This window comes from Pan paniscus, chromosome 7 (genome assembly GCF_029289425.2).
Source record: "Pan paniscus chromosome 7, NHGRI_mPanPan1-v2.0_pri, whole genome shotgun sequence".
Classification (NCBI taxonomy): domain Eukaryota; kingdom Metazoa; phylum Chordata; class Mammalia; order Primates; family Hominidae; genus Pan; species Pan paniscus.
Genome location: NC_073256.2, coordinates 48717145 through 48743470, shown reverse-complemented (window position 1 = coordinate 48743470; position 26326 = coordinate 48717145). Strand labels below are relative to the sequence as shown.

General features: G+C 41.7%; 1 protein-coding gene across 1 annotated transcript; it reads right to left on the bottom strand.

The window, feature by feature from the left end:
- Positions 1-218: 218 nt before the first annotated feature.
- On the bottom strand, positions 219-25818 carry DCTN6 (dynactin subunit 6). The gene is made up of 7 exons (XM_003830770.7): positions 25715-25818; positions 19965-20029; positions 8894-8999; positions 6587-6675; positions 4408-4455; positions 3233-3375; positions 219-784 (listed from the first exon to the last, which is right to left on the bottom strand). The coding sequence occupies exons 1-7, from the start codon at positions 25735-25737 to the stop codon at positions 686-688; spliced, it is 573 nt and encodes a 190-aa protein (XP_003830818.1). The 5' UTR covers positions 25738-25818; the 3' UTR covers positions 219-685.
- Between the last annotated feature and the right edge of the window lie 508 nt (positions 25819-26326).

The following is a 26326-nucleotide window of genomic DNA, read 5'->3' as shown; positions in this document are numbered from 1 at the left end:
AAATTTGTATAATTTCAAAATTTCTTTTAGTTTCATTGTCCTCAGAAACCCAAGAATGCCACTAATTTGTATTCTACTGAAAACATCTTTCCCTAATTACTTTTGTTTTACCAAAAAGAAAAAATTGTACTTTTCTTAAAAACAAAGTGAAGTCTAAATTAATTCAATAGCTACTGAAATTCACCTGAAATTTTAAACAGCTACAAATCCACAAGAGGAAAAAGTAAACACATTAGCTTTAATACAACTAGTACATAATAAAAATTAAGAGAAAAGATTAATTCAAGGAGAAAAACTGATTAAAGTATGCTTACTAAAGGTCCTGTTATCAGCATTTTTATTCAGTTTAGTCTATGCTAGAATATAAATACATGACAGTATGTCTTTTCTTGTCAAGGGTAGCCTTTGACATAACTAAAATTTGTGGCTAGCAGTTTATATAACAAAAGAAAAGCTAAATCTGTAAATTATCAGAAAAGAACCAAGGATATAGGAAAATAATACATTTATATAAATTACAAAGGACAGTTACAATGAAACTCCATTAGTTTCCTCTCAACCCAATTTTACAAAATAAAGTGAACATGTATTATTCTGTGAGTTGTTAAGAGTACATAAACACTGTGGGCCCATTCAAAAGACAGTGGTCAAAGACAAAATGTTATCTTCATGTTATACACTGTTCTTAGTTCTTTACTGGAGTTGAGCTTCCTTTCATAGTCTTCTTTAGGTGGTGGTAATTTGGCAAGATTTTCATCAAGAAATCCAGCTGTAGTGTCTGGGGCTAAAAAGATAAGGTAATTAAGGCTGACTGGCAGAAAGCAAAGTCAAGAGTACCACGCAGCAACCAGGCGTGGTGGGTCATGCCTGTAATCTCAGCACTTTGGGAGGCCCAGACAGGAGGATGATTTGAGCCCAGGAGTTCCAGACCAGCCTGAGCAACATAGGGAGATCTTGTCACTAAAAAAATTTAAAAATTAGCTGTGTGTGGTGGCACACCCCTGTAGTCATAGCTACTCAGGAGGCTGAGGTGGAAGCAGGGCGGCAGGGGTGCAGGTGGATTGTTTGAGCCCAGGAGGTTGAGGCTGCAGTGAGCCATGATTACACCACTGCACTCCAGCCTGGGTGACAGAGCCAGACCCTGTCTCAAAGAAAAAAAAAAAAAGTTCCAGGTAGCAATGGTTATTAATAAGTTGTGGAATTACAGGTGCTTTTCATTGACTCATTTTTGCTTACCTGCTTGTTTTTTTTTTTAATTTATAAGGAACATATACTAAGTTTGGTTACAAGAAAAAGCCAACAGATTTTATATATTTATATAAAAATATACAGAAATCAGTTTTAAAACTCGCTTTTGTAGATTTCACCCTGGCTTCTGAAAAGTTAAAAGTTCCGATTACAGAAGACCACATAAGTAAAACACCCAGAGTATTTTGTTTTCCACGTGACCCACAGAGCCACACAGCTGAGGTGTACTTGGTTGGATACATCTGTCTGATCTTCACTCTTCATATACCAGTACTGCCCAGATTTTCCTGATTGTAAAACTCACTGCGGTACTTGTGAAAAATATAGATTTTTTAGGCCCCTGCCCTAGCACTGTGACTCAGTAAGTCTGGGGAATCTTTATTTTTAATAAAGACCTCTACATAATCCTTATGATTAGTGAAATTTAGGCATATTATAAAATATAAAGCTTCAGATATTCTTGCTCACTTAATTCTAATCTCCCTTCCCCAACACCAGCTTCATTTCCCACTCTTCAGTCATTTTTGCTGTTATGTAGAAAGTAAAACAAATGACTGGATTTGACCTTATTTCCTTTTTAGTCTATAGAGTAATACTTGCTTAAAACAATAATAATAATAATGAAGCCAAACATTACAGAAATAGAGTAACCCAAAAAGAACTGGAGTTTTGATTTCTGATAAAATATGGCTAAGAATCAGAAGCAAAGTTATGTCTTGAAACTATTCTTTTTTTTTTTTTTTCTTTCCCAGGCTGGAGTGCAGTGGTACAAACAGAGCTTACTGCAGCCCTGACCTCCTGGGCTCAAGCGATCCTCCCACCTCAGCCTCCAAAGTAGCTGGGACTACAGGTGAATGCCACCATGCCCAACTAATTATTTTTTATTTTTTGTAGAGATGGGGTCTCATGATGTTGCCCAGGCTGGTCTTGAACTCCTTCCTGGGCTCAAGTGATCCGCCCGCCTTGGCCTCGCACAGTGCTTGAAACTATTTTCTTTAGTGGGAGGAAAAGGAGGCTAGGTAACTAAAGAAATATACATTGAATGTGCCAAGCAATGAGGCTCGAAACTGCAATACAAATGTCTTATGTCCAAAGGAAGCCCGAATGCCCTATCTTTTTCATCTCCTACTCTAATATTAAACTCCAAATATGTACTCTACACTATTCTTGATCTGAATTTCTAGGAGGAGATAATTTCTCAAGCCAGGAAAATATCCAAACACAGTTTCTTATTCACAAGCTGTGTTTATTATGAAGCTATGGCAATAAATAGACACACCCCAGTTAGAGGCACAGGATAAATGTAGTATGGTCATTCCTTAACCTTGAAGACTGATATTTTAGGAGTAAATCAATATGGCTTGTACGGTTTGTTTATGCATTGTCAGTGACAATGCATGAGACCAAGAGTAACATTTCTGGATCTTTTCTCATAACTGACTTGTCATTGTCATCCTTGTATATATTTTTGATATTAACCTAAAGACTAAATAATTGAACTGCAATTAAATCTTGGTTTTAGGGATTGAACTGCAATTAAATTCTGGTTTTCGGGATGTTTCTCATTGTTTTCTTTTTATTTATTTATTTTTTGAGTTGGGGTCTCTGTTGCTCAGGCTGGAGTGCAGTGGCATGATCATGGCTCATGGTAACCTCACACTCAAGAATTATCTTCCCACCTCAGCCTCCTCAGTAGCTGGACTATAGTCATGCCCCACCACACCTGGCTTAGTTTTTCTAGTTTTTGTAGAGACAGAGTCTCACTATGTTGCCCAGGCTGGTCTTAAATTCCTGGCCTCAAGTCATCCTCCTGCCTCGGCCTCCCAAAGTGCTAGAATTCCAGGCACGAGTCACTGAGCCTGGCATCTTTTGTTTTATTTTAATTACGTTCTTAAATAGTGTACCTGCTGCCTCATGAAGACAATTACATTGTATTTTGGGAAAATCAGCAGATAGAACTCCTTTTAAAGAGAGGTTCTAGTACCTGCGGTCGCTCAGTCTGCACCCGACGAAGGCAGTCTGCACCATAGATCACCGTATTCTCAGGGATGACTTCAAATGTATTTAGGTTGCAACAAGCCCCAATGATGCAGCCACTTGTCAATATTACATTTCTGCCAACATATGCTGCAATAAAAACACAGAAAGAACTGCAACTTAAGATATCAAATGATTCCAACACTTTTTTTCTTAAGGTGATTTAGGTATAAAAATGTAAACTGGCCTCAAGAAAAAAGTTAAAGAAAATACATCAGTTTGGAGTTTGTATGGACAACACAGAGGCAGGCAGTACAAGCCAGGGTCAGATGAATTCAAAATGGAGCTCTGCTGCTATTTGTGTGACCTTGGGAAAGTCGCTGCAAAGTCTCCAAGCTCAAGTTCATCTATAAAACAAAGAGGCCACTCTACTTCACAGTTTAAGGAATAAATGTGGTAACAGATGTAAAGTGATGAGCACAGGTTTGACACACAGTAAGCATAAAATAAACAGAAAATGCTGATGATAATAGTGATAATTGATAATCCAAATTAAAATAAAAGTCATTAAGTAGATTAACAAAAAGTGTAATTTTATTATTTAAAAAAGAAGCATTTTCTTTCATGCCACTCAGGACCAAGAAAGATAACCCACTATTCTAAAGAATTGTCATCATTCAGGTTTTTTCTGGACCTTGGTGGGACAAGCTCTTGAAGTTGCTTCCCAGTAGTGACAGTGACTTTAGGTAATCTCCTGTCTGGTCCCACTTACAAGCACATGATATTTGTTTCTGATTGGCTAGGGAAAAGTATTCCTGAAATTAAAGAAAACAACTGCTACAGACACTTTGATTTTTCCCCCCCTTTAATTCTACAACAACACTAACCAACTAAAATTTCAGAGACTAGTATTTAGTAGAAATCTTTTCCAAATCTTTCATTTAAAGTTTATGGTTTAATTCAATCCTGTACATAGCTGATTTTAAATTTAATGTATTTAACATTACCAGATAACCACATAACCAGATTAGGTTCCTTAGTGGCAAACAATTAGTTCGCCAGCTATTGTAGCCCACTTCCAAGCACAACACCTTGCCACAGTTTCTATTAGGTTGTTTCCCAGGACACCACAAAGAGAAAAGAGGTCACTGCTTTGACAATGAAACTCTGAATGTAGCTTACCTTTTGATTCAATGACATTATTATCTCCCATCTTCATGGCTTGGGAATCTGTAAGCCAGAGTTAGGTAAATACTACAAATATGTTCATCTTTAGTCCCCACTAACACAGTATGTACTTATATTGCACTGGGACAGAGGACAGGGGTGTCAGATGGGCCATGCAGGCTCACCCTTGCCAGAACTCTTTGCTCTGGGCAATCTGTGGTAACGGTTTAATCTTTAAACATAAGTATCTCTAGGTATAAATAAATGACTTGTGTTTTTAAAGAAATGAGCACCTTATACCCTGATTTTATGAGTAAAATATTTTCATAATTGTTTCAAGATAATTAAAACTATCCATCACCCAATCACTTAAACACTGTTAAAAGTTTGATATATCTTTATATAAATATATAGAATTTCCTGTATATAAGTGGGAATCAAACTGTATAAACTTTTATAGCTTATTCAGTTCACTTAAACTTGCAAGCATTATTCCACGCTATTAAAATCTTTAGGCCAGGCAGGGTGGCTCACATCTGTAACCCCAGCACTCTGGGAAGCCAAGGTGGGAGGATTGCTTGAGCCTAGGGGTTCAAGGACCAGCCTGGGCAACAGAGTGAGACACCATCTCTACCAAAAATAAAATTAGCTGGGCACGGTGGTGTGCACCTATAATTCCAGCTACTTGGGAGGCTGAGATGGGAGGATTGCTTGAGTCTGGGAGCTGAGGCTGCAGTAAGCTATGATTGTGCCACTGCAATGCCAGCCTGGGTGACAGAGCAAGAGCCTGTCTCAGAAAAGATAAAATAAAATAAAATCTTTAAAAACATAATTTTAAATGACTGCTTAATGGTCCTAGTGGTTTTATGCTCATAGTTCAATTTATTTAAATATCTTGCTATCATTGAACATTTAGATTTTTCCTTCTAAATATTTTCTACTATAGTACGTTTTGCTGACACCATAAGATTTTACTTTTTTTTTTTTTTTTTTTAATCTTTTTGAGACGGAATTTCGCTCATTGCCCAGGCTGGGGTGCAATGGCGCGATCTCAGCTCACCGCAATCTCCGCCTCCCGGGTTCAAGTGATTCTCCTGCCTCAGCCTCCCGAGTAGCTGGGATTACAGGCATGTACCATCACGCCTGGCTAATTTTGTATTTTTAGTAGAGACGGGGTTTCTCCACGTTGGTCAGGCTGGCCTCAAACTCCCAACCTCAGGTGATCTGCCCGCCTTGGCCTCCCAAAATGCTGGGATTACGGACATGAACCACCGTGCCTGCCCTGATTTTACTATCTTTTTAGAGTACTAAACTAAGCAAAAGAACTGGAGACATTCTAGGGGGAAAAAAAGACAACACATGAATAATGGAATATTTTCACCCCTACACACCATTTTCTTGAATCAGACAATGCATTGTCTACCTAAAACTAGAGGAACCACACTGACAAAGCTGGGGTTCTTGAATCAAGAAGGAAGCCAGCATTGCTGCTTCTATGTTTACTGTCACTCAGCCATTGCTACCTGACAACAAGCTGTAGTACCAGCAAAAGAAGTGGTTACTTTCAAAGTGCTGAGCTAAAGATATGTGTGTGTCTGCGTTTGTCTAAAAACGGCATACTTACTTTACTCTATTGACTTATTTACAGGAACAGAAGGGACCATTTTTAAAATATATACTATTCAAGAAGTCTGTTCAAAGAGCTAGATGACCTACTTTTATTTATTTTTATTTTTATTCTCTTTTGAGAAGGAGTCTTGCTCTGTCACCCAGGCTGGAGTGCAGTGGCACAATCTTGGCTCACTGCAACCTCTGCCTCCCGAGTTCAAGCGATTCTCTTGCCTCAGCCTCCCAAGTAACTGGAATTTCAGGCGTGCACCACTGTGCCCGGCTAATTCTTGCAATTTTTTTTTTAATAGTAGAGATGGGGTTTCACCATGTTGGCCAGGCTGGTCTTGAACTCCTGGCCTCAAGTGATCTGCCAGCTTCGGCCTCCCACAGTGCTTGGATTACAGGCATGAGCCACCGCACCCAGCCTGGATGACCTACTTTTAAAAATGTAATTATAATATATATTGTGAATGTAAGTATGTTTGGTAGATAAATTATGACAATTTTACAATTTCTACAGGAGAAGACTTAGGTACTAAAGGAGAGCCAGGAATTATTTATGGTAGATTATTATAAAGGATACAACAGCCAACTTCAAACACATTATTGGTGCCAATGATCATAGGTTTTGGTTCTGGATCTTCAGTGTCAGGAGTGATATTATCTGGGTAACTGTAAACAGAAGAAACAAATCATCCAAAAAGTCAATAACACAATAAGCAATTTTCTTCCCATTTTCAAATTTGGGTTAATTCTTTCAATTTTACCTACATCAAGCTTAAAAGACATGACTATATAAGTTATTTCTTTTTTTCTTTTTTTTTTGATATGGAATCTCACTCTATCACCCAGGCTGGTACAGTGGCACCATCTTGGATCACTGCAACCTCCGTCTCCTGGGTTCAAGAGATTCTCCTGCCTCAGCCTCCCGAGTAGCTGGGACTACAGGCACGTGCCACTAGGCCTGGCTAATTTTTGTATTTTTGTGGAGATGGGGTTTCACCATGTTGCCCAGGCTGGTCTCGAACTGATCTCAGGTGATCCACCAGCTAGGGCCTCCCCAAGTGCTGGGATTACAGACATGAGCCACCACGCCCAGCCTATGTAAGTTATTTCTTTTTTTTTTTTTTTTTTTTTTTTTTTTTTGAGACGGAGTCTCGCTCTGTCGCCCAGGCTGGAGTGCAGTGGCGCGATCTCGGCTCACTGCAAGCTCCGCCTCCTGGGTTCACGCCATTCTCCTGCCTCAGCCTCCCGAGTAGCTGGGACTACAGGCGCCCGCTACCACGCCCGGCTAATTTTTTGTATTTTTTTTTTAGTAGAGACGGGGTTTCACCGTGTTAGCCAGGATGGTCTCGATCTCCTGACCTCGTGATCCGCCCGCCTCTATGTAAGTTATTTCTTAATTCAAGTGATTCATTCATCCTGTGTGCTAGAGAAGGCTTGATTTTGAGGTGAAGAGAGCTACTGAAAAGTGAAGAAGTCATTGGTGTGTAGAAAAGAACAGCCTCCCTTAGTTTATTTATTTGATTTTTTTATTTTTTATTTTTTTTGAGATGGAGTCTTGCTGTGTCCCCCAAGCTGGAGTGCAGTGGCACGATCTTGGCTCACTGCAACCTCCACCTCCCAGCTTCAAGCGATTCTCCTGCCTCAGCCTCCCAAGTAGCTGGGACTACAAGGTGGGGTGCCACCACGCCCGGCTAATTTTTTTTTTGTATTTTCAGTAGAGACGGGGTTTCACCATATTGGTCAGGCTGGTCTTGAACTCCTGACCTCGTGATCTGCCCGCCTCGGCCTCCCAAAGTGCTGGGATTACAGGCGTGAGGCACCACGCCCAGCCTACTTTATTTTTTAAATTCAAAGACCAGTGGGTCTTCTCCAGAACAAAGGAAAGAAGATGCTAGCTATCTTTTTAGGCTGTTAATTAGAACCAAAATCATGCCTAACTTGAAAATTTTCCACCCTTAATAATCATTTGGGATTGTGAAACATAAACAGATATTCACATAAAATAATTATTGCTATTAGTTAGCTAGTTGAAATATTTGGAAGATAAAATGTTTGTGTTCTAAGAGGAGGACGCCATTTTTAAATGGTGCTTTATCTCTGACAGTTGAGTTACTGCAGAATATAGTTGCTGTTAATTGACTTACACTGAAGGTGCCAAATGTATTTTAAATCCTAAGTAAGCATTAAATCAGTCTTTTTCTGACAGTTAAATATTTTCCCAAGGTCTTTCTTACAAATTCCATACATGGTTGCTATAAATTAGGTATAAGCTTGAATTCCTTCCAAAATTTTATCTAGAAAGAACTTATGTTTATGAAAAATTCATAGGTATTACAGTCTAGTTCACTCAGATCATGCACATGTTCTAGTATTTTATTATTTTTTAATCTTTACAGTTTAAAAATTGCCTCTAGGACTCCACATTTTTCAACTATAATTCTGGGTGTCACCTGTGCAAAACGTGAAAAAATATATTTGAGTTAAATTCACGTGTTTAGGCATGAGTAATAACATTTCAGCTACAACCAAAAAATCCAAAAAAAAAAACTCTGCAGGGTGGTGGGCACAGCACTTAGAGGCTTGAAGTGCTCCGGAAATGTTTGCTTAAGGAATGGGTGAGATAGCCACATGTAAGGGGAAGATGACCAGACCGAGCGTCAAAGATTCTAGGCAGCTACTCAGCTCTCTCATCTTGGACAAGTCTTTTCCCTCATATGGTATTTGGTTTGCTCATTTACTTATGTTGAAAAAGACCCTTAATGCTTCTCTAGCTCTAAAATAGTAGGCCTCCTGGATGTCAGCTGAAAAGGTTCTTACAGACAGCTGAAATTAAGAAAAACTGTTATCCATGGTACTTGGTTCACAGTATGTATAAGAGTCTTACGCATTTATGATAAGGGCCTGTTCTTCTATTAGGTTCCCTTCGCCAATCACTATTGGCCCGGCTTCCGCAATAATTCTTGCTTTAGGGTGGATCACTGTCCGAGGTCCTGTTAAAAATAGTTTGAGAAGAAATTATTGGTGGAGGCTATGCTTCCAACAGAAGGGTGGAAGGTGACTGAGGATGGGTGAGGCTGTTGGGAGGAACATTTTCTAAGTATGTGCCAGGCACCAAGCTAGGTACTTCACAGATACTATCTCCCAGGCTTTATCATCAGTAGTCAGGGCCAAGTTGCAAGCCAATGTGAGTGGAATGGCCCAGGCACTAGAGCCAGACAGCTCTGGCTCAGCCTCCACTCGGAAGCTTCCTGTGATCTCAGCGGTGAAACAGAGGTGATGACAACACCAGTCCCACAGGGTTGCTGTAAGGGCTAGGGGCGATAATGCTGGAGACACAGCACGTGACACAAAGGTGGCAATAAAAATTAATTCCTTCTTTTCCCTCAGCAAGGTAACACTCTCTTTGCTTAAGCTGTTCTGCTTTCTTATGCGAGTGTACCTCCGAATTAGTCTTTTTATTACATAATTGAGAAGAAATGTGGAGGCCAAGGCGGGCAGATCGCTTAAGGTCAGGAGATCGAGACCAGCCTGACCAACATGGCGAAACCCCATCTTTACCAAAAAATACTAAAATTAGCCAGGCATGATGGTATGTGCGCCTGTAGTCCCAGCTACTTGGGAGGCTGAGGCAGGAGAATCATGTGAACCCAGGAAGCAAAGTCTGCAGTGAGCTGAGATCATGCCACTGTACTCCAGCCTGGGTGACAGAGCAAGACCCTGTTTCAAAAAAAAAAAAAAAAAAAAGGAGAAATATGGGTGGACAGAAGTCAGAAATTATGGGATCTAACAGCTTTGTTCCTCTGTCAGTGTCCCTGTTATGAGCACACCTACTGAAAGGTGGCACAGCTTCTGCTGTCTGGCCCAGGATATGATTTAAACAAGTGAAAGCTGAAAAGGTTAAAGGGAGGCAGCAGAAGGACCCAAAGGTGATCGCTGGAGTCCTAGGACTTTGGCGTGGGGAGCCCTGAGGCGACGCCTCCAGTCTCGAATTGAAGGGAACAGCCAGGGCCCTCATTACTCCCACTTCACCAGCACGGTCTACCCCGCCTTGGGCCTGGAATGCTAACACACTCCCTCCCAGCTTTATCTACCACAGGCTGAGGGTTCTGGTGATAATGTAACCACTGATGAGAAAACATAGCCTGCTTTAGCCTCTCTCCAATATCCATCCCACGTACCCCTCAATACCAAGGCAATTTTTATGGGTAAACAAGTGCAGATGAAGTAACTAACTCTGAAAGTAAGGGAGGGTGGACAGAAGTGTTGATAGAGGGGGTGGGGGATTAGGAAAGTGACACTGTCCAAGAAATTCAGTATTCAATTGTGTAAACGTTTTTTTTTGTTTTTGTTTTTGTTTTTTTTTTTTTTTTAAGAGACAGGGTCTCATTCTGTCACCCAGGCTGGAGTGTAGTAGTGTGATCATAACTCCCTCCAGCCTTCAATTCCTGGGCTCAAGCAATCCTCCTGCCTCAGCCTCCTGAATCACTGGAACTACAGGCACATGCCACCACATCCAGCTAACTTTTAGAGATGGGGTCTCACTATGTTGCCCAGGCTGGTCTTGAACACTTGGCCTCAAGAAATCCTCCTGCCTCAGCCTCCCAAAATGCTGGGATTACAGGCGTGAGCCACTGTGCCCCACCTAATTATATAAATTGTCAATTCATAATTATTATCTGCCTGTGACAGCTGAGATGCCTCACTATATGTTATGGGGCAACAAAAATAAATACATGTTATTTTTGTTCTTTTGAACTTGTTATCTTGAAAACTGGGAATGCTTAATATACACTCATTCACAAATGTACTAAAATAAATAAGGAGGTGTTTCTGGTGCCCAGAGAATTGGAGAGAACCTCAGGAATGCCTATTCTTTTTCCTGATGAGGAATTGCTGGGGGCTGATAATGAGGGTGGGGGCCTAAAACAGGGTGCTCAGTCCAACATCCCAACATTTCTTATCAGAACGCACAGTCTGGTAAGAAATAACAAGAGTGGCCTTGACCTCTCAGTCACTTCTGGCTTTCCAAATCTTCAGCTGTTAAAGTAAAATTTCCCAGGCATATTCTCCTATTCAGGATGGAAGATTTCAGGATAGAAGATGGGATGGATCTCTGAGATCCCTGGGAAGCTTCTCAAGTTGAACATGAGTATAACTGTGTACATCTAACCTTTTCTTTAAAACAAACAAAAAATATATATGCATATATACACACATATTCACATAGATATATATATATATAAAATAACATGATCATTACAAAAAATTACAAAAAAATAGTTAACTATTCTTAAAAGTTTGGAGTATATTATTCCAGATGTAAGCTCCACTGTACACTTAAGATATGTAAATATTGCTGGGGGCGGTGGCTCATGCCTGTAATCCCAGCACTTTGGGAGGCTGAGGCGGGTGGATCACTTGAGGTCAGGAGTTTGAGACCAGCCTAGCTAACATGGTGAAACCTTGTCTCTACGAAAAATACAAAAAAATTAGCCAGGCATGGTGGTGCACACCTGTGGTCCCAGCTACTCAGGAGGCTGAGGTGGGAGGATCGCTTGAACCTGGAAGGTGGAAGGTGCCGTGAGCCAAGATCACATGACTGCACCCCAGCCTGGGTGACAGAGCCGAGACTCCATCTCAAAAAAAAAAAAATTTGTAAATATCACTCCATATAAACTATATCTCATTAAAAAGTTTAAAAATAAATACAATTTGGAGAAAAATATGCATTTCAAGCACACACTTCTTTCACACCAAGAAATATTACTTATTCTTCTGCAATTTGCTTACTTCATGGTAATTTTTCCATGTAAGTATATCTAGATAGATATTCTTTTCAATGGCTGAAAAGTATCTCATTTTATATTAATATACCATAATTTATTTCACAGGTCCCTTAATAATGGCATTTAGACATCACAACTTTCAGGGCTGTGATCCTAAACAACAGGGAAATGAGCAGTGGATTTCTTTTAAAGGAGAAATTGTAAGGCTTCCAGCTGTGGGAACCAACTGAAATTTGTAGTTTGCACCATACCAGGTTTATATTTTACGTCAAAATATTCTATGATAACAGGACACAATCTGCCTCTTTTAGGTTCTTTGTAATCAAAACCCCAGCCAGCCCCACCCCCCTTGTCTAGAGAGTCTAGACACCGGACTCTATCACTAAAGGTGATGTGCTTACTCTCACAGAGGCTTGTTTTCTCATCTACAGAAAGAAGAGATCTGTAACCTACTTCATTGGGCTGAAATGTGGATTATATGAAATGTTTGAAAGAGGGATTGTGGGGTCTGGACCATGGTTCTTAAAAAATGGGAGATTTATCACTATTTACTACTAAGAGCTAATGCACAACTTTTTCATAGTAAGCAAAATAATTCTGGTCTGGGACACAGAAGAAAAAGAACCACTTTGCACCTCTACTCAGGTATCAGGGTAATACCTCCTGTTAGCCAAGGGGAAAAATTCCACACCACATGATCAGACAGTAAAAAGATTAATGAAAGTATTTTCCATAACTAGCTTTAAAAATCTTAGATATGGGGCTGAGCACAATGGCTCACACCTGTAATCCCAGCACTTCAGGAGACTGAGGTGGGAGGACTACTTAAGGCCACGAGTTCCAGACCAGCCAGGGCAATGAGTCAGACCCCCTTCTCTACAAAATGAAAAATATAAAAAAAATTGGCCAGTTATGGTGGGGTGCACTTGTGGTCCCAACTACGTGGGAGGCTGAGGTGGGAGGATTGCTTGAGTCCAGGGGTTCGAGGCTACAGGGAACAATGATTGTACCACTGTACTCTAGCCTGGGCGACAGAGCAAGACACTGTCTCTGAGGGGAAAAAAAAAAGATAGGAGGAAGTGATCATCATATCTGTTACAGAAAGCAGATCCTCTGCCACTGCTAGATAAGTAGCCAGAGACACTAGATATTCTGCCGGTCATCAAGCTGTAGTTCTTGACAAGACAAGGATACCCCTGGGACCTGTGTGTTTCTTTAAAACTTATGAAAACAAGTGACAGTTTCATTTTTCCCTTTCAAAAATGACTAAGTAATACAAGTTTCTTATATAAAGAACTCAAACAAATAAGCACACTTTTTAAAAATTTTTTAAAATTTTTTTCACAGAAGATACCAGAAGCACACATTTTTAAAAATTAAAATAGGCCAGGTGTGGTAGCTCACATCTGTAATCCCAGCACTTTGGGAGACCGAGGCAGGTGGATCACTTGAGCACAGGAGTTCGAGACCGGGCAACATGGCGAAACCCCATCTCTACTAAAACACAAAAATTAGCCGGGCATTGTGGTGGGCATCTGTAATCCTAGCTACTTGGGAGGCTGAGGCAGGAGGGTCACCTGAACCCGGGAGGCAGAGGTTGCAGTGAGCCGAGACTGCGCCACTGCACTCCAGCCTGGGTGACAAAGTGAGACTCTGTTTCAAAAAAAATAAAATAAAATAACCCCAAGTCCCATAAGATGTCTTGCACAATATTTAAAAAATAATATGTAAGCTATTTTAAGCAGGTATTTTATTTTATTATTGTTATTACTGTCTTTATCATTATTAATAATTATTAAACAAGTAACTGGAAAATGCCTGGTTAGAAATCTGAGGGCTGTGTCCAGAGAGGGAGAGAAAGCACCGCTGCATTTAGGTGAGACCAGTGATTTAGACACCACCTCCACCTGCTGGCAGCATTGCCAAACTACAGGTCCCAGTGTTAAGAGGCTGAAATAAAAGTTTGAGAAATGATCAGCTTTAAATTGTGAGGTGACAGCAAATGTCACGGGCAATAACTCATCAAATAGCTTCTCTCAACTTCTTGCGGGTCTTTTCTGGGCACAGACTGAAGTAGTTAGCATAAGCGTACTTCAGGATACATAACCGCTAGATTTTGGTTTGGTGAACTTTTTTTTTTTTTGGATACGGAGTCTCGCTCTGTCGTCCTGGCTGGAGTGCAGCGGCACCATCTCAGCTCACTGCAACCTCCGCCTCCCAGGTTCAAGCAATTCTCCTGCCTCAGCCTCCCGAGTAGCTGGGACTACAGGAGCCCACCACCACGCCCAGCTAATTTTTTGTATTTTAGTAGAGACGGGGTTTCACCGTGTTGCCCAGGCTGGTCTCAAACTCTTGAGCTCAGGAAATCCGCTCGACTCGGCCTCCCAAAGTGCTAGGATTAAAGGCGTGAGCCACCGCCTCTGGCCTGGTGAACTTCTTAAAGGAAGGCTGTGATTTCCGTGAATGATGCGGATAATTCTGCTTTGTCTGCGTGGTCTATTGATGGAGGTTGGGCAGCACAGAGCCCAGAGCCCAGCAACTCAAGCACCATAAGAAACAGCACACTGAAACGTGGCCACGGTTCACTTCATGCTTTTCTGATGCCATGAGCACTTTTATTACACATAGATCAGGTCTGAATTCAACATAAAGTTTAAGGGTCTTGAGGTTAAAGTGCTTTAAAAATAAAAATCTGTCACCACGGAAAACATTGAAAGCCTGCTGTGAACCCTGGCGCTCCTTCTGGCGGGGTAGTTTGTGTATTTTCTTACTAAATGTGCTGAAGCCCTATTTGGCTTATCTGCTTGTTTGGATGTGTCTAGAGTTGGAACTGCCTTACTGGCTGATGAATTATTTTTCTAAATGGTTGGCTGGGCTTGGTGCCACATAGCCAGAAAGATATTCCTTGCATCCAATTTCCATTTCCCTGGTAAAGGACACTTTTCCTGTCTATCTTTGCCACAGAAAGCAATCTTTGTGTACATTTCCATTTGTCAATAAATAATTCAAAAGGCCTTAAGCTCTGTTTTTTTGACAACTAAACAATTTTCTTGAACTGTAAGCTGAAGTACCTGTAAGAGTGCTTTATAGGTGATAATTTCTCAAGTCAAAGCCACTGTTCTGCCTTACTGAAAAAGACTGCTGCAATGAAAGGGAGGCTTTTGGTCCATATTAAAACTCTCCTAGAGAGACTAAGTAAGTGGGACAAAGTGCTTCCAGCACAAAACATTTCCACTGAGCCGAGTTCCGCCTTCACATACTGATGTCCTGACCAAGTTCTGTCCCGGCCTCTCGCCCTGTAATGGACCACGGGACGGTGCTTCAAGGTACCTTTCAGAAATGTTTTCAGCTCTCAAAGTAAAGATTTACAGGAAATAATTCATGGGCCATGAATTAAGGCAGACTAACTAAAAATAGGCTTGATGCTATGAAACCTTATTTACCCAAATTATAATTAACAAGAGGGCTGTTACTTTTCCCAAGCTCTGTCTCTGAACAGCCTTGAATAAGGGGGTCAGGCTCCAGCAGAGCTTCAAGTCATAGGGTTTCTGGTTAAGGACCATACTTCCAAGCATCCAGCTAGTTTCTCTGAAAAAACAAATACCTGCTTTTCTAGGAAAACAGATCGGGTTTAAAGTTCCATTAGCCTGAAACATAGCAAAGGAAAACATTACTTTCTTCCTGAAATATTTCAGAATGGAATAATTTGTAAAAGTATACATGACTAGAAGATGGAAAATTACACAAAACATCCTGAAAAAAATCTATGAATTAAACAACAGTTTATTGCTACTTAACTCAGATAAACTAAGTAAAAACAACAATAAAAGCCCTAAAATGAAAAATAAAGCAGGGTGGGGAGAGTTGTAATCAGATGACTTATCTCCACTCTTTGCTTTTATAATTATATCTCCCAGGAGCTTTTTAATCTGATGCATTACATCAGAAAAATGAATTAATAGAAGCCAAAAGACTTGAGACATTTTATACCAAATATAACAATGACAAAAATGATTATCTAATTACTAATTCTGGAAAATTCCCATATTATACAGTTGAAGATAAGAAACATACATAACAAAAATGAGACAAGAATTGTAGAAGACAGAACCATGGGTAACTATATAACTCTTCTGAACCTTCATTTTTCCTCATATTTTCCTTAACTTTTAAAATTGAGTTTTTTCTCCTCAGTATTTGAGCAAAAATTTTCTTGTTTAGAAACACCGGGTCAAAGTAAATATAACAAGTATTCACTTGGAGGCTGTCTGCTGTGATAAACTTTAAATCGCTAGAGATTTCTTTCCTTAAAAATGTATTACCACTTCTTATGTTATCATCTGTGCTAACTTTGGGAGGCCGAGGAGGGTGGATCATTTGAGGTTAGGAGTTTGAGATCAGCCTGACCAACATGGTGAAACCCTGTCTCTACTAAAAATACAAAAAAATTAGCCAAGTGTGGTGGCACATGCCTGTAATTCTGGCTACTTGGGAGGCTGAGACACAAGAATCGCTTGAACCCAGGAGGTGAAGGTTGCAGTGAGCTGAGATCACACCACTGCACTCCAGCCTGGGCAAGACAGCGAGACTCTGTCTCAAAAAGAAAGAAAGAAAGAAAATCTGTGTTAAAATGTCATTTTAACTATCAGAATTGTGCACTACCAGCTAGTGGTCAAAAACTAGCTGAAGGGCCAAGAGCAATGACTCACACCTGTAATCCCAGCACTTTGGTAGGCCAAGGCAGGAGCATCAACTCAGGCCAGGAGTTTGAGATCAGCCTGGGCAAAAATACAAAAATTAGCCAGGTGTGGTGGTGCGTCACTGTAGACCTAGCTACTTGGGAGGCTGAGGTGGGAAAATCACTTGAGTGCAGGGGTTCGACACTGCAGTGAGCCATGATCACACTGGTGCGCTCCAGCCTGCCCAACAGAACAAGACCTTGGTTCTAAACAAACAAACTAACTAAAAGGAAAGTAGATTTAAACAATGCACTTCCTTATGTAATTTTTTTTTTTTTGAGACAGGGTCTCACACTGTCATCCAGGCTGGAGTACAGTGGTGCAATTATAGCTCACTGAGCCCTCTCAAGTAGCTGGGACTACAGGCATGCACCACCACATGCAGCTAATTTTTCCCTTCCTACCTCCCTCCCTTCCTTCGGCTAATTTTTCTTTTTTCTCCTTCCTTCCTTCCCTTTCTCTTTCTCTTCCTTTCCTTTCTTCTTTCCTTCTTTCTCTTCCTTTCCTTTCTTCTTTCCTTCTTTCTCTTTCCTTCTCTCTCCCTTCCTTCCTCTCCTCCCTCCCTCCCTTTCCTCTCCTTCTTTCTGTCTCTTTTCCTTCCTTCCTTTCCTTCCTCCCTTCCTTCCTTTCTTCCCTCCCTCCCTCCCTTCCTCTCTCTCTCTTTTTCTCTTTCTTTCTGGTCCCACTATATTTTCCACACTCGTCTTGAACTCTTGAGCTAAAGTGATCCTCCCAACCTCAGCCTCCCAAAGTGCTAGGATTATAGCCATGAGCCACGGCATCCAGCCTGTACTTCCTTAAATAATTTCAACATGTAGGGAAGGTAGGAACATAAGAGGGTTAAAGAAGGGGGAGGACCACAATGTAGTGAAAACCAGAGAGAGAAACAGGAAAGTGAATACTGATCCCTGATACCCCTAAAACTCAGTCCTAGGCAGTGGTCCACTAATCACTGGCAGCTACCTTCCTTGCACAGGATAATGCCTTTACAGCTCAGAAAAGCTTCTGCAAAAGATGTTATTTCAAATCTGAAATACATACCCCCCCAACCAAATAATGCCTGTGTATATTTATGCCTGCAGATGTATCTATACTATCTACATACCTATCTTATAGTAGACATTATATACTTATTTAAAATGGGGTTGTTGTTGGGCCAGGTGTGATGGCTCACTCCTGTAATCCCAGCACTTTGGGAAGCTGAGGCAGGAGGATCGCTTGAGCCCAGGAGTTTAAGACTAGCCTGGCAAAATAGCAAGACCCTGTCTCAAAAAAAAAAAAAAGAAAGAAAAAAAAAAACCAAAACGGGGTTGTTGTAACATTGTAAATTGTAAACATTGTAACATTTAAAAAAGAAGAAAAGAAAAAATGTAAAATGGGGAAGAAGTAGAAATGCCAGGGAAAATCTACATAATTAATTACATCACTTCAGTCTTACTTTCCTTCTAACTGAAGAATGCATTGCAAACTACTATAAGGTATTATTCCTAGAATATCATGATGATAGCCACAATTATAATGCAGTAAAATGATGAGTAAAAAGAACACAGAGGAGCATTTTGATAAATATGTGGTCCCAGTCTGCAGTAGAGATTGTAAAAAATTAAAAAACATGACTTTCCTCATTTTGCTTCATAAACACTTTGCAAGCGGTTTAGGTAATACAAAAGACAAAGAGTTACCACAGCACTGAAAAGAAATAATTAAATCAACCGACCTGGCAAATTCTTTTTTTTTTTTTTTTTTTGAGAAGGAGTTTCGCTCTTGTTGCCCAGGCTGGAGTGCAACGGCGCGATCTCGGCTCACCGCAACCTCTGCCTCCCAGGTTCAAGCAATTGTCCTGCCTCAGCCTCCCAAGTAGCTGGGATTACAGGCATGCACCACCATGCCCGGCTAATTTTGTATTTTTAGTAGTGATGGGGTTTCTCCATGTTGAGGCTGGTCTTGAACTCCTGACCTCATGTGATCCGCCCGCCTCAGCCTCACAAAGTGCTGGGATTACAGGCGTGAGCCACCGTGCCCGTCCTAACCTGGCAAATTCTTAACAATGTTCCATAATACTGGCACAATCTCCACTGGTTTTATAAGACAAGATGCCTAAATTGTTTGGAGGCTTAGATTTTTTTTGGAAAAAAAAAATGACGTTACAGGGGTTTTTTTTTCATTAAAGAAACTGTTCATTTAAGGAAATAAAGTGTATTTCCTCTCTGAAAGTGTAATAGTTCACTGAACACTTTAGTCTGGTAGCATACAGGTGACATGCGGCTGCTGGTAAGAATGAGCTCACACCAATAAAACTACAAGGGCACCATATCCAGGTAAACCCCAGTTAAAAGAACAGAGTAAAATGTTTGAGGAACTTAGTCAAGTTCACGTAAGTAAAATGTTGGACTTGAACTCTGGCAAGGCTACACTGAGAAGATCTGACAGCGTTAACAGCAAATATTTATTGACAGCTTACTACTCACAATTTTCACGTTCTCTTTCAAGAAACCTAGGAGGTAGATACTACTATTTTGCATGTTATGAAAATTGCTCATTGCCATCCAATATCTCTTCTCCTCTTTTTCCTTGTAATAGAACCCTGATCTCATTAGCGGCTGCAATGCAACCAGCTAAGACTACAACTCCCAAACTCCCTTGCAGCTTGATGTGTCCATGAGATTGTCTTAGCCATGAGACACACAGAGAAGGGTCGTGTGGAACTTTCAGGAAGGCTGTTTAAAGGGAGCTGACTCACAGCTGGAACACATGCCCTTTTGCTTCCACGCCTCCCCTTTCTCATCCAAGATGATGCTTGGTGCTCTAGCCATCACTTCCTGGCCTGCAGGGCCGGAGCTCCATGCTGGACAATCAACCGATCAGCCCTCCATTACTCACCTTGAAACTTTTTATATGAGAGAATAAACCTCTGCAGGTGTAAGCCACCCCTACATGCAGCCGAACCTGATCCTGATACACACAATTATATAGATGGGAAAAAAAATCAAGGTTAGAGAGGTTAAGTAATATGTCCAAAGTAACCCAGCAAGAAAGGAGCAAGGAGCAGAGTAGCCCAGGTCTGTTGACTCCATGGCCCACGCTCTCCACGAAGCTCCACAAAGGCAGCACCTTTGTCTGCTGTGCTTACTGACGTGTCTCTAGCACTAGCACAGTGCCTGGCACATCGCAGGTACACAACAGATCTCTCTTAAATACATGAATGACTTTGTTATACAGCCTCATTAGTATTTCAGATAGGAGTTTAAACACAGCCTCCATCACACTACATTCTTTTAGAAATTTAAACACATAGAAGAAAATGCATTATTTTGTCAATAAAACTAGGACATCAGTGAAATAAACATGGAAGACGGTATCTAATTGTAAAACACTAAAATAGATTAAATCACATCAATTCTTGAAAAACAGTAAATAAACTATTTCTTACCGATAGTTACATCTCCTCTGATTTCACTTTCTACACATACAACTGCTCCAGGAGCAATCTTCACACTGTAGCAAGAAAAAGGTAACATTTACCAGGGGTAAGATTAAACATACTGTTGGAGGAGCTACTGTGACATTGTAATGAAAACAAGGTTTAAAAAATGATGGAAAAAAAGGCCAGGCGCAGTGGCTCACGCCTGTAATCCTAGCACTTTGGGAGGCCGAGGTGGGCGGATCACCTGAGGTCAGGAGTTCAACACCAGCCTTACCAACATGAAGAAACCCCATCTCTACTAAAAATACAAAATTAGCCAGGCATGGTGGCGAGCACCTGTAATCCCAGCTACTTGGGAGGCTGAGGCAGGAGAATCACTTGAACTCGGGAGACACAGTTTGCAGTGAGCCGAGATCGCGCCATTGCACTCAAGCATGGGCAACAAGAGTGAAACTCTGTCTCAGGAAAAAAAAAAAAAAAGATGGAAAAATGGAAAGTCAATGGTAAGAGGGTAAGGTTTTAATAGATTATAAATTTTTCAATTGGTATATTGTCCATCCCAAATCACATGTGCTAAAACACTTGAGAAAAGTTTTGAATCTTTTCTTTTAATACCAGCACGTTTCTAAACAACAAAAAGCTGAAAACAACCTAGATATTCATCAGTGGAAGATTAGTTAATAAATTATGGCACATTATGGACTATTACATGGCCATCAAAAAGAATGAATAATCCCTTGTCAAGATTTTGGAATGGCTGAGCACAGTGGCTCACACCTGTAATCCCAGCACTCTGGGAGGCCAAGGAAGGAGAACTGCTTAAGCCCAGGAATTCAAGACCAGCCTGGGCAACATAGTGAGACCTCATCTTTTTTTTTTTTTTTTTTTTTTTTGAGACAAAGAGTTTCACTCTTGTTGCCCAGGCTGGAGTGCAATGGCACCATCTCGGCTCACTGCAACCTCCGCCTCCCAGGTTCAAGCAATTCTCCTGCCTCAGCCTCCCTAGTAGCTGGGATTACAGGCATGTGCCACCACACCTGGCTAATTTTGTATTTTTAGTAGAGACGGGGTTTCTTCAGGTTGGTGAGGCTGGTCTCGAAATCCCGACCTCAGGTGATCCGCCCGCCTCAGCCTCCCAAAGTGCTGGGATTATAGGCATAAGCCACCGTGCCCGGCGACCTCATCTCTTAAAAAAAAAAAAATATGGAATGATCTCCAAGCTATATTGTTAAAAGTAAAAAAAAGTGAAGTGAGAAAATGGACAGTATGTAATATGCCATTATTTTTGTAAAGGTAGGAAGAAAAAATACACATTCAAACTATTTAACAACCAGCAAGGTAATACTAACTTAGAAATTTAAAATTTACAAATATTTCTGTTTACTCTCATATATATATATATACATACATACATATGAGAAACTTTTTACCAAGTAATATAAATTGTAGTACAAATTCTTCAAAAGACTCTAATAATTTCCATATAACTTATTGATGCTTTTTTATATTCTGCTGTTATCTTTTGTTTGATAAAGCTGTATGTAAACACTGACCCTAGCTGAACCATGAGCTGACATGAGGAAGTACATCAAATGACTTCTCCATTACAGTGATAGTTATTAGGAAACTTCTTTTCATTAATAAAAGAATTTTTCTAAATGGCAATGACATTCATGGTGTTAAATCTGCTCTCAGCTACTATGAAATAACACTAACATTTGAGATATTTTGTCTTTGTAATTTTGTTTGGATTTTTCAAAATTTTGATTTCCAATTGTTACAGTATACAGAAATACAATAGTTTTGGGCTGGGCATGGTGGCTCACACCTGTAATGCCAGGACTTTGGGAGGCCAAGGCGGGTGGATCACTTGAGGTCAGGAGTTTGAGACCAACCAGCCTGGCCAACATGGCAAAACCCCGTCTCTACAAAAAATACAAAAATTAGCCAGGTATGGTGGCTTACACCTGTACTTCCCAGCTACTTGGGGGGCTGAGGCGGGAGGATCGCTTGAGCCCAGGAGGTAGAGGTTGCAGTGAGCTGAGATCGCACCACTGCACTCCAGCCTGGGTGATGGAGTGAAACCCTGTCTCAAAAAAAAAAAAAAAAAAAAAGAAAAGAAAAGAAAACTAATCAAAAGTCTGGAGCTAGGGAGCAAGGTCAAAGCCTCTAGGTTTCTGATCTGGAAAACTAATGGCACCATCTGAGAATAGCCTATGGGAGGAGGGGTAGATTTCAGAGAAAAAAGTCATTTGGCTAAATTTTAGATAAACTCAGTCTGAGGTATCTATGGAATGGTCACCAGATATACCCAATAAGCGACTGAAAATACAGATTCTGAAGCTCATAAGAGAGTTCTAAAAATACAGCTCTGAGAGTCAGAAGGGTAAAGATTCTTTCATTAACATGTCTCTCCATCATTTCTATGCCAGAATCTTCCCCCCAAGTATTCCCCAATATACATGCAAAGTAAGACGAAAACTATTTTTTTTTTTTTTTTTTTTTGAGACGGAGTCTCGCTTTGTCACCCAGGCTGGAGTGCAGTGGCTCGACCTCGGCTCACTGCAAACTCCGCCTCCCGGGTTCACGCCATTCTCCTGCCTCAGCCTCTCCGAGTAGCTGGGACTACAGGCGCCCGCCACCACGCCCGGCTAATTTTTTGTATTTTTTTTTTAGTAGAGACGGGGTTTCACCGTGGTCTCGAACTCCTGACCTCGTGATCCGCCCGCCTCGGCCGAAAACTATTTTTAAGATTGTACCAACTTCCCTACTGGTGTGATGAACTAAAAAAAAAAAGAAGACATACACAAATTTTTCTTCCACAAATTAGGGTGGACAAACCTTCACATCGCCATGAATTTTTAAAGCTCTAAGTAAACAAACAAAAAAAAGTATCAAATAGAAAAAACTAATAATCCCCGAGTCTATCTTCAAGAAATGGTTTTGAGAATAGACACAGCTCCAGCTGTTTCCATCATTTTGTCAGGCTCTGACTTTTTACCAGGCGTAAGTCAATGAAATCCTACCAATGGTCCTTCTGGGTGATACAGCCTGTCAAGAGTCAATCTGGGCCAGGTGCAGTGGCTCACGCCTGTAATCCCACCACTTTGGGAGGCCGAGGTGGGCAGATTCCTTGAGGTCAGGAGTTCGAGATCAGCCTGGCCAACATGGTGAAACCCCGTCTCTACTAAAAATACAAAACTTAGCCAGGTGTGGTGGTGGGTGCCTATAGTCCCAGCTACTCTGGAGACTGAGGCAGGATGATCACTTGAACCCAGGAGGCAAAGGTTGCAGTGAGCTGAGATTGTGCCACTGCACTCCAGCCTAGGCAACAGAGTGAGACTCCGTCTCAAAAAAAAAAAAAGGAACCAGGCATGGTGCAAAGCTTTCACTGCACTCCAGCCTGAGCGACTCTGTCTCAAAAAAAAAAAAAAAAAAAAAAAGTCAATCTACTGAAACAACAGAAAATATGTAGCCCTCCTGCTGTATTGGAGAAGAAAGAAAGATTTTAGTAAGATTAGAAGAAAATCACCTGGTCTAACCCTCTCATATTATAGAAGAAAAAACTGAAATTCAGAGACTAGAAATTTCTTGGAGCAGAGTTCATTCCTGGGGCATCACTGTCCTGAAATCAGTCATCTGTCTTCTAGTTGAAAGTTTTCTGGAAACATCCTGTCACTCCAGATGTTTTCCATGATAAATGAGCGACACTGTCCTTGAATGTATCACCATCTGTAAATGTCATTTCTCTGATACTTTTCATTTAAAGTGGGTTTTTTTGTTAAAATATGCAATTTTATTAAGCCCTGGTCAAATAAATTAGCCTCTATAAAATGTCTCTTGTTTTAGACCTTATTTCTCATGCAATTTTCCATTTCCTCAGCTTCCTTCTCATTATGAAAAGAGCATTATCTAACACTGAATTTGTCCTGGGCAACTGAGAGTAGGAGAGACTCACAAATGCCCCCTGCCTTCAGTTTTACGCCCAAGGGAGAGATCCCAGGTAATGCTTGCGTCACAATCAGCACACTTCTCAGTGGGGCAGGCCACTAGGCCAACTAAAACGTGGTCCCGATATCTCTGCAAGGACCCCTCTGTATCTCGGAGTGGTGGGAGCAGAGAGGTGAGCCGGCAGATGGGAGGGCAAGACTTAACCTCAGATCTGTAAAAGTAACAAGTCAACAATACCTTAATCTTCACTGTAAGCTACAATCTACTGCTATCTACTGCACATAATATTTATAGTACATCTGTTCCTCTTTAGCTTATGAAAAAAGATTACAGAGTATCTACTTAAATGGAAGAAAAATCTACATTTTAATTTATGGCACCAGAAACAATGTCAGTTTTCTTTGTCAAAAATAGTCAGCAGAGGGAGCTCAACACTGCTGCTGTTCGAAATGGCTTTACTTATGCACTTGTCTCATCCCAGCCACCAACAGCCACCAACAGCCACCAACAGCCCCCAGCAATGAAGACTACCGGAGAAGAAGCCAAACCTCCTGTCCCCACATGTTTACAAAGGAGCTTGTCCACTCCACGCCTGGCAAAAAATGTCACAGTTCTAAGCTTATACACTATTGGTGGGAATATAAATTAGTTCATCTATTGAAAATAGTATGGTGATTTCTCAAAGGACTAAAGACAAGTACCATTGGACCCAGCAATCCATATAGAGCTACCAATCCAAATGGAACTACCATTCGACCCAGGATCTACTCAAAGGAAACCAGTGTATTAAAAAGACAACTGCACTCCTATGACTATCACTGTACTATTCACAATACCAAAGTATGGAATCAACCTAAGAGTTCATCAACGGACGATTGGATAAAGGAAATGTGGTGTATCTATACGATGGACTACTACAGAGCCATAAAAAAGAAAGGAATCATGTCTTTTGCAACAACATGGATGGAACTGGAGGCCATTACCTTACGCGATAACTCAGAAATAAAATCAAATGCACATGTTCTCACTTTTAAGTGGGAGCTAAAATGAGTACACATAAACATAAAGAGGGAAATAACAGACACTGGGGACTCTAAAAGCAGCGAGGGTAGGAGGGGTTTGAGGGCTGAAAAATTACCCATCTGATACAATGTTCACTATTTGGGTGGTAAGTACACTAGAAGCCAACTTCACCATTACGCAATATATCTATGCAACAAATCTGCGCATGTACTCCTTGCATCTATATAATGTGTGTGTGTGTGTGTGTCACATTTCAAGTCCAGGCGCGGCCCCCCTTTTGACAGCGACCGTAAATCCCTTTACACACCCCACCCTCCAGAGACAGGAAGGGCCTGGGGTGCGGCCAGCACTGGCGTGGGGGTCTCGCAACATGCAGCAGAGAATTCAGCGCCAAGCCGTGGGGTACAGCGGCGCCAAGCACCGCCGATTATGCGGGAGAAGGGAGCCGGCCTCCCCCAGGAAAAAGCTGACGTCACCCTCCCCTCACAGCCCCCCCACCCCGCCCTCCCGGCCGGGAGACCCCCTCTGCGCAGGCGCATGTGGGGAGGGACTGCCAGACAGGAACAAAAACCTTCCAGGCAGCGACTCCGCGTCCCTTCGCAACCCTCCCCGCCCCCACTCCGTCGCCCCCTCCCTCAGTGGACGCCAGGTCTGGGCTTGAGGTACCTTCAGCCCGAAGGCCCAGGATGAGACACCTTCTGAGTCGCCACCATTGGCGACCAGGAACAGGTTCCAACCCTACGGAAAGCTGAGAAAAGGCTTTTCTCAAGCAGCAGACCCACCTCTTTTGAGTCTTCTCCGCCATGGTACGGCCCCAATTGGAGCGGAGATCGACACCACCGCCTGGGTAGAGCGATAATTCCACATGCGATTGGAGAGCCTGGCAGGGTTGGGGGAGGGGCGGAGCCGGGGTGGGGCGGGGACCCGGAAGCTTGCGGCTCTTGTTTGCGTCGCGTCTGGGCGCACAGGACTGTACTTGGCAGCGGTGCGAGGCCGCCCGCGGACTTTAGCCCTGCACAGAGATGGGTAGACCCTAATTTGGAACAGCCATTGACTGGGCACAGGCCAGCACTTTGGGAGGCCGAGAGGCCGAGGCAGGAGGATCGCTCGAGGCCAGGAGTGCCAGACTGCGAGACTAGCCTGGGTAACAAACATAGTGAGACCCTCTCTTCAAAAAAAAAAAAAAAAAAAGCCTGTCACGGTGGCCTGCGCCTGTACCCCAGCTACTCGAGAGGATCGCCTGAGCCCAGTGAAGCTGCAGCGAGCTGTGAGGATGCCACTGCACTCCGGCCTGGGCTAAAAAGCTAGATCGTGTCTCTGATAAAAGAATAAAAGCTGTTTATTGCAATCCAGTCCGCGTCGTTATGCCCTCATTTTACCCACTCGCGTAGGCG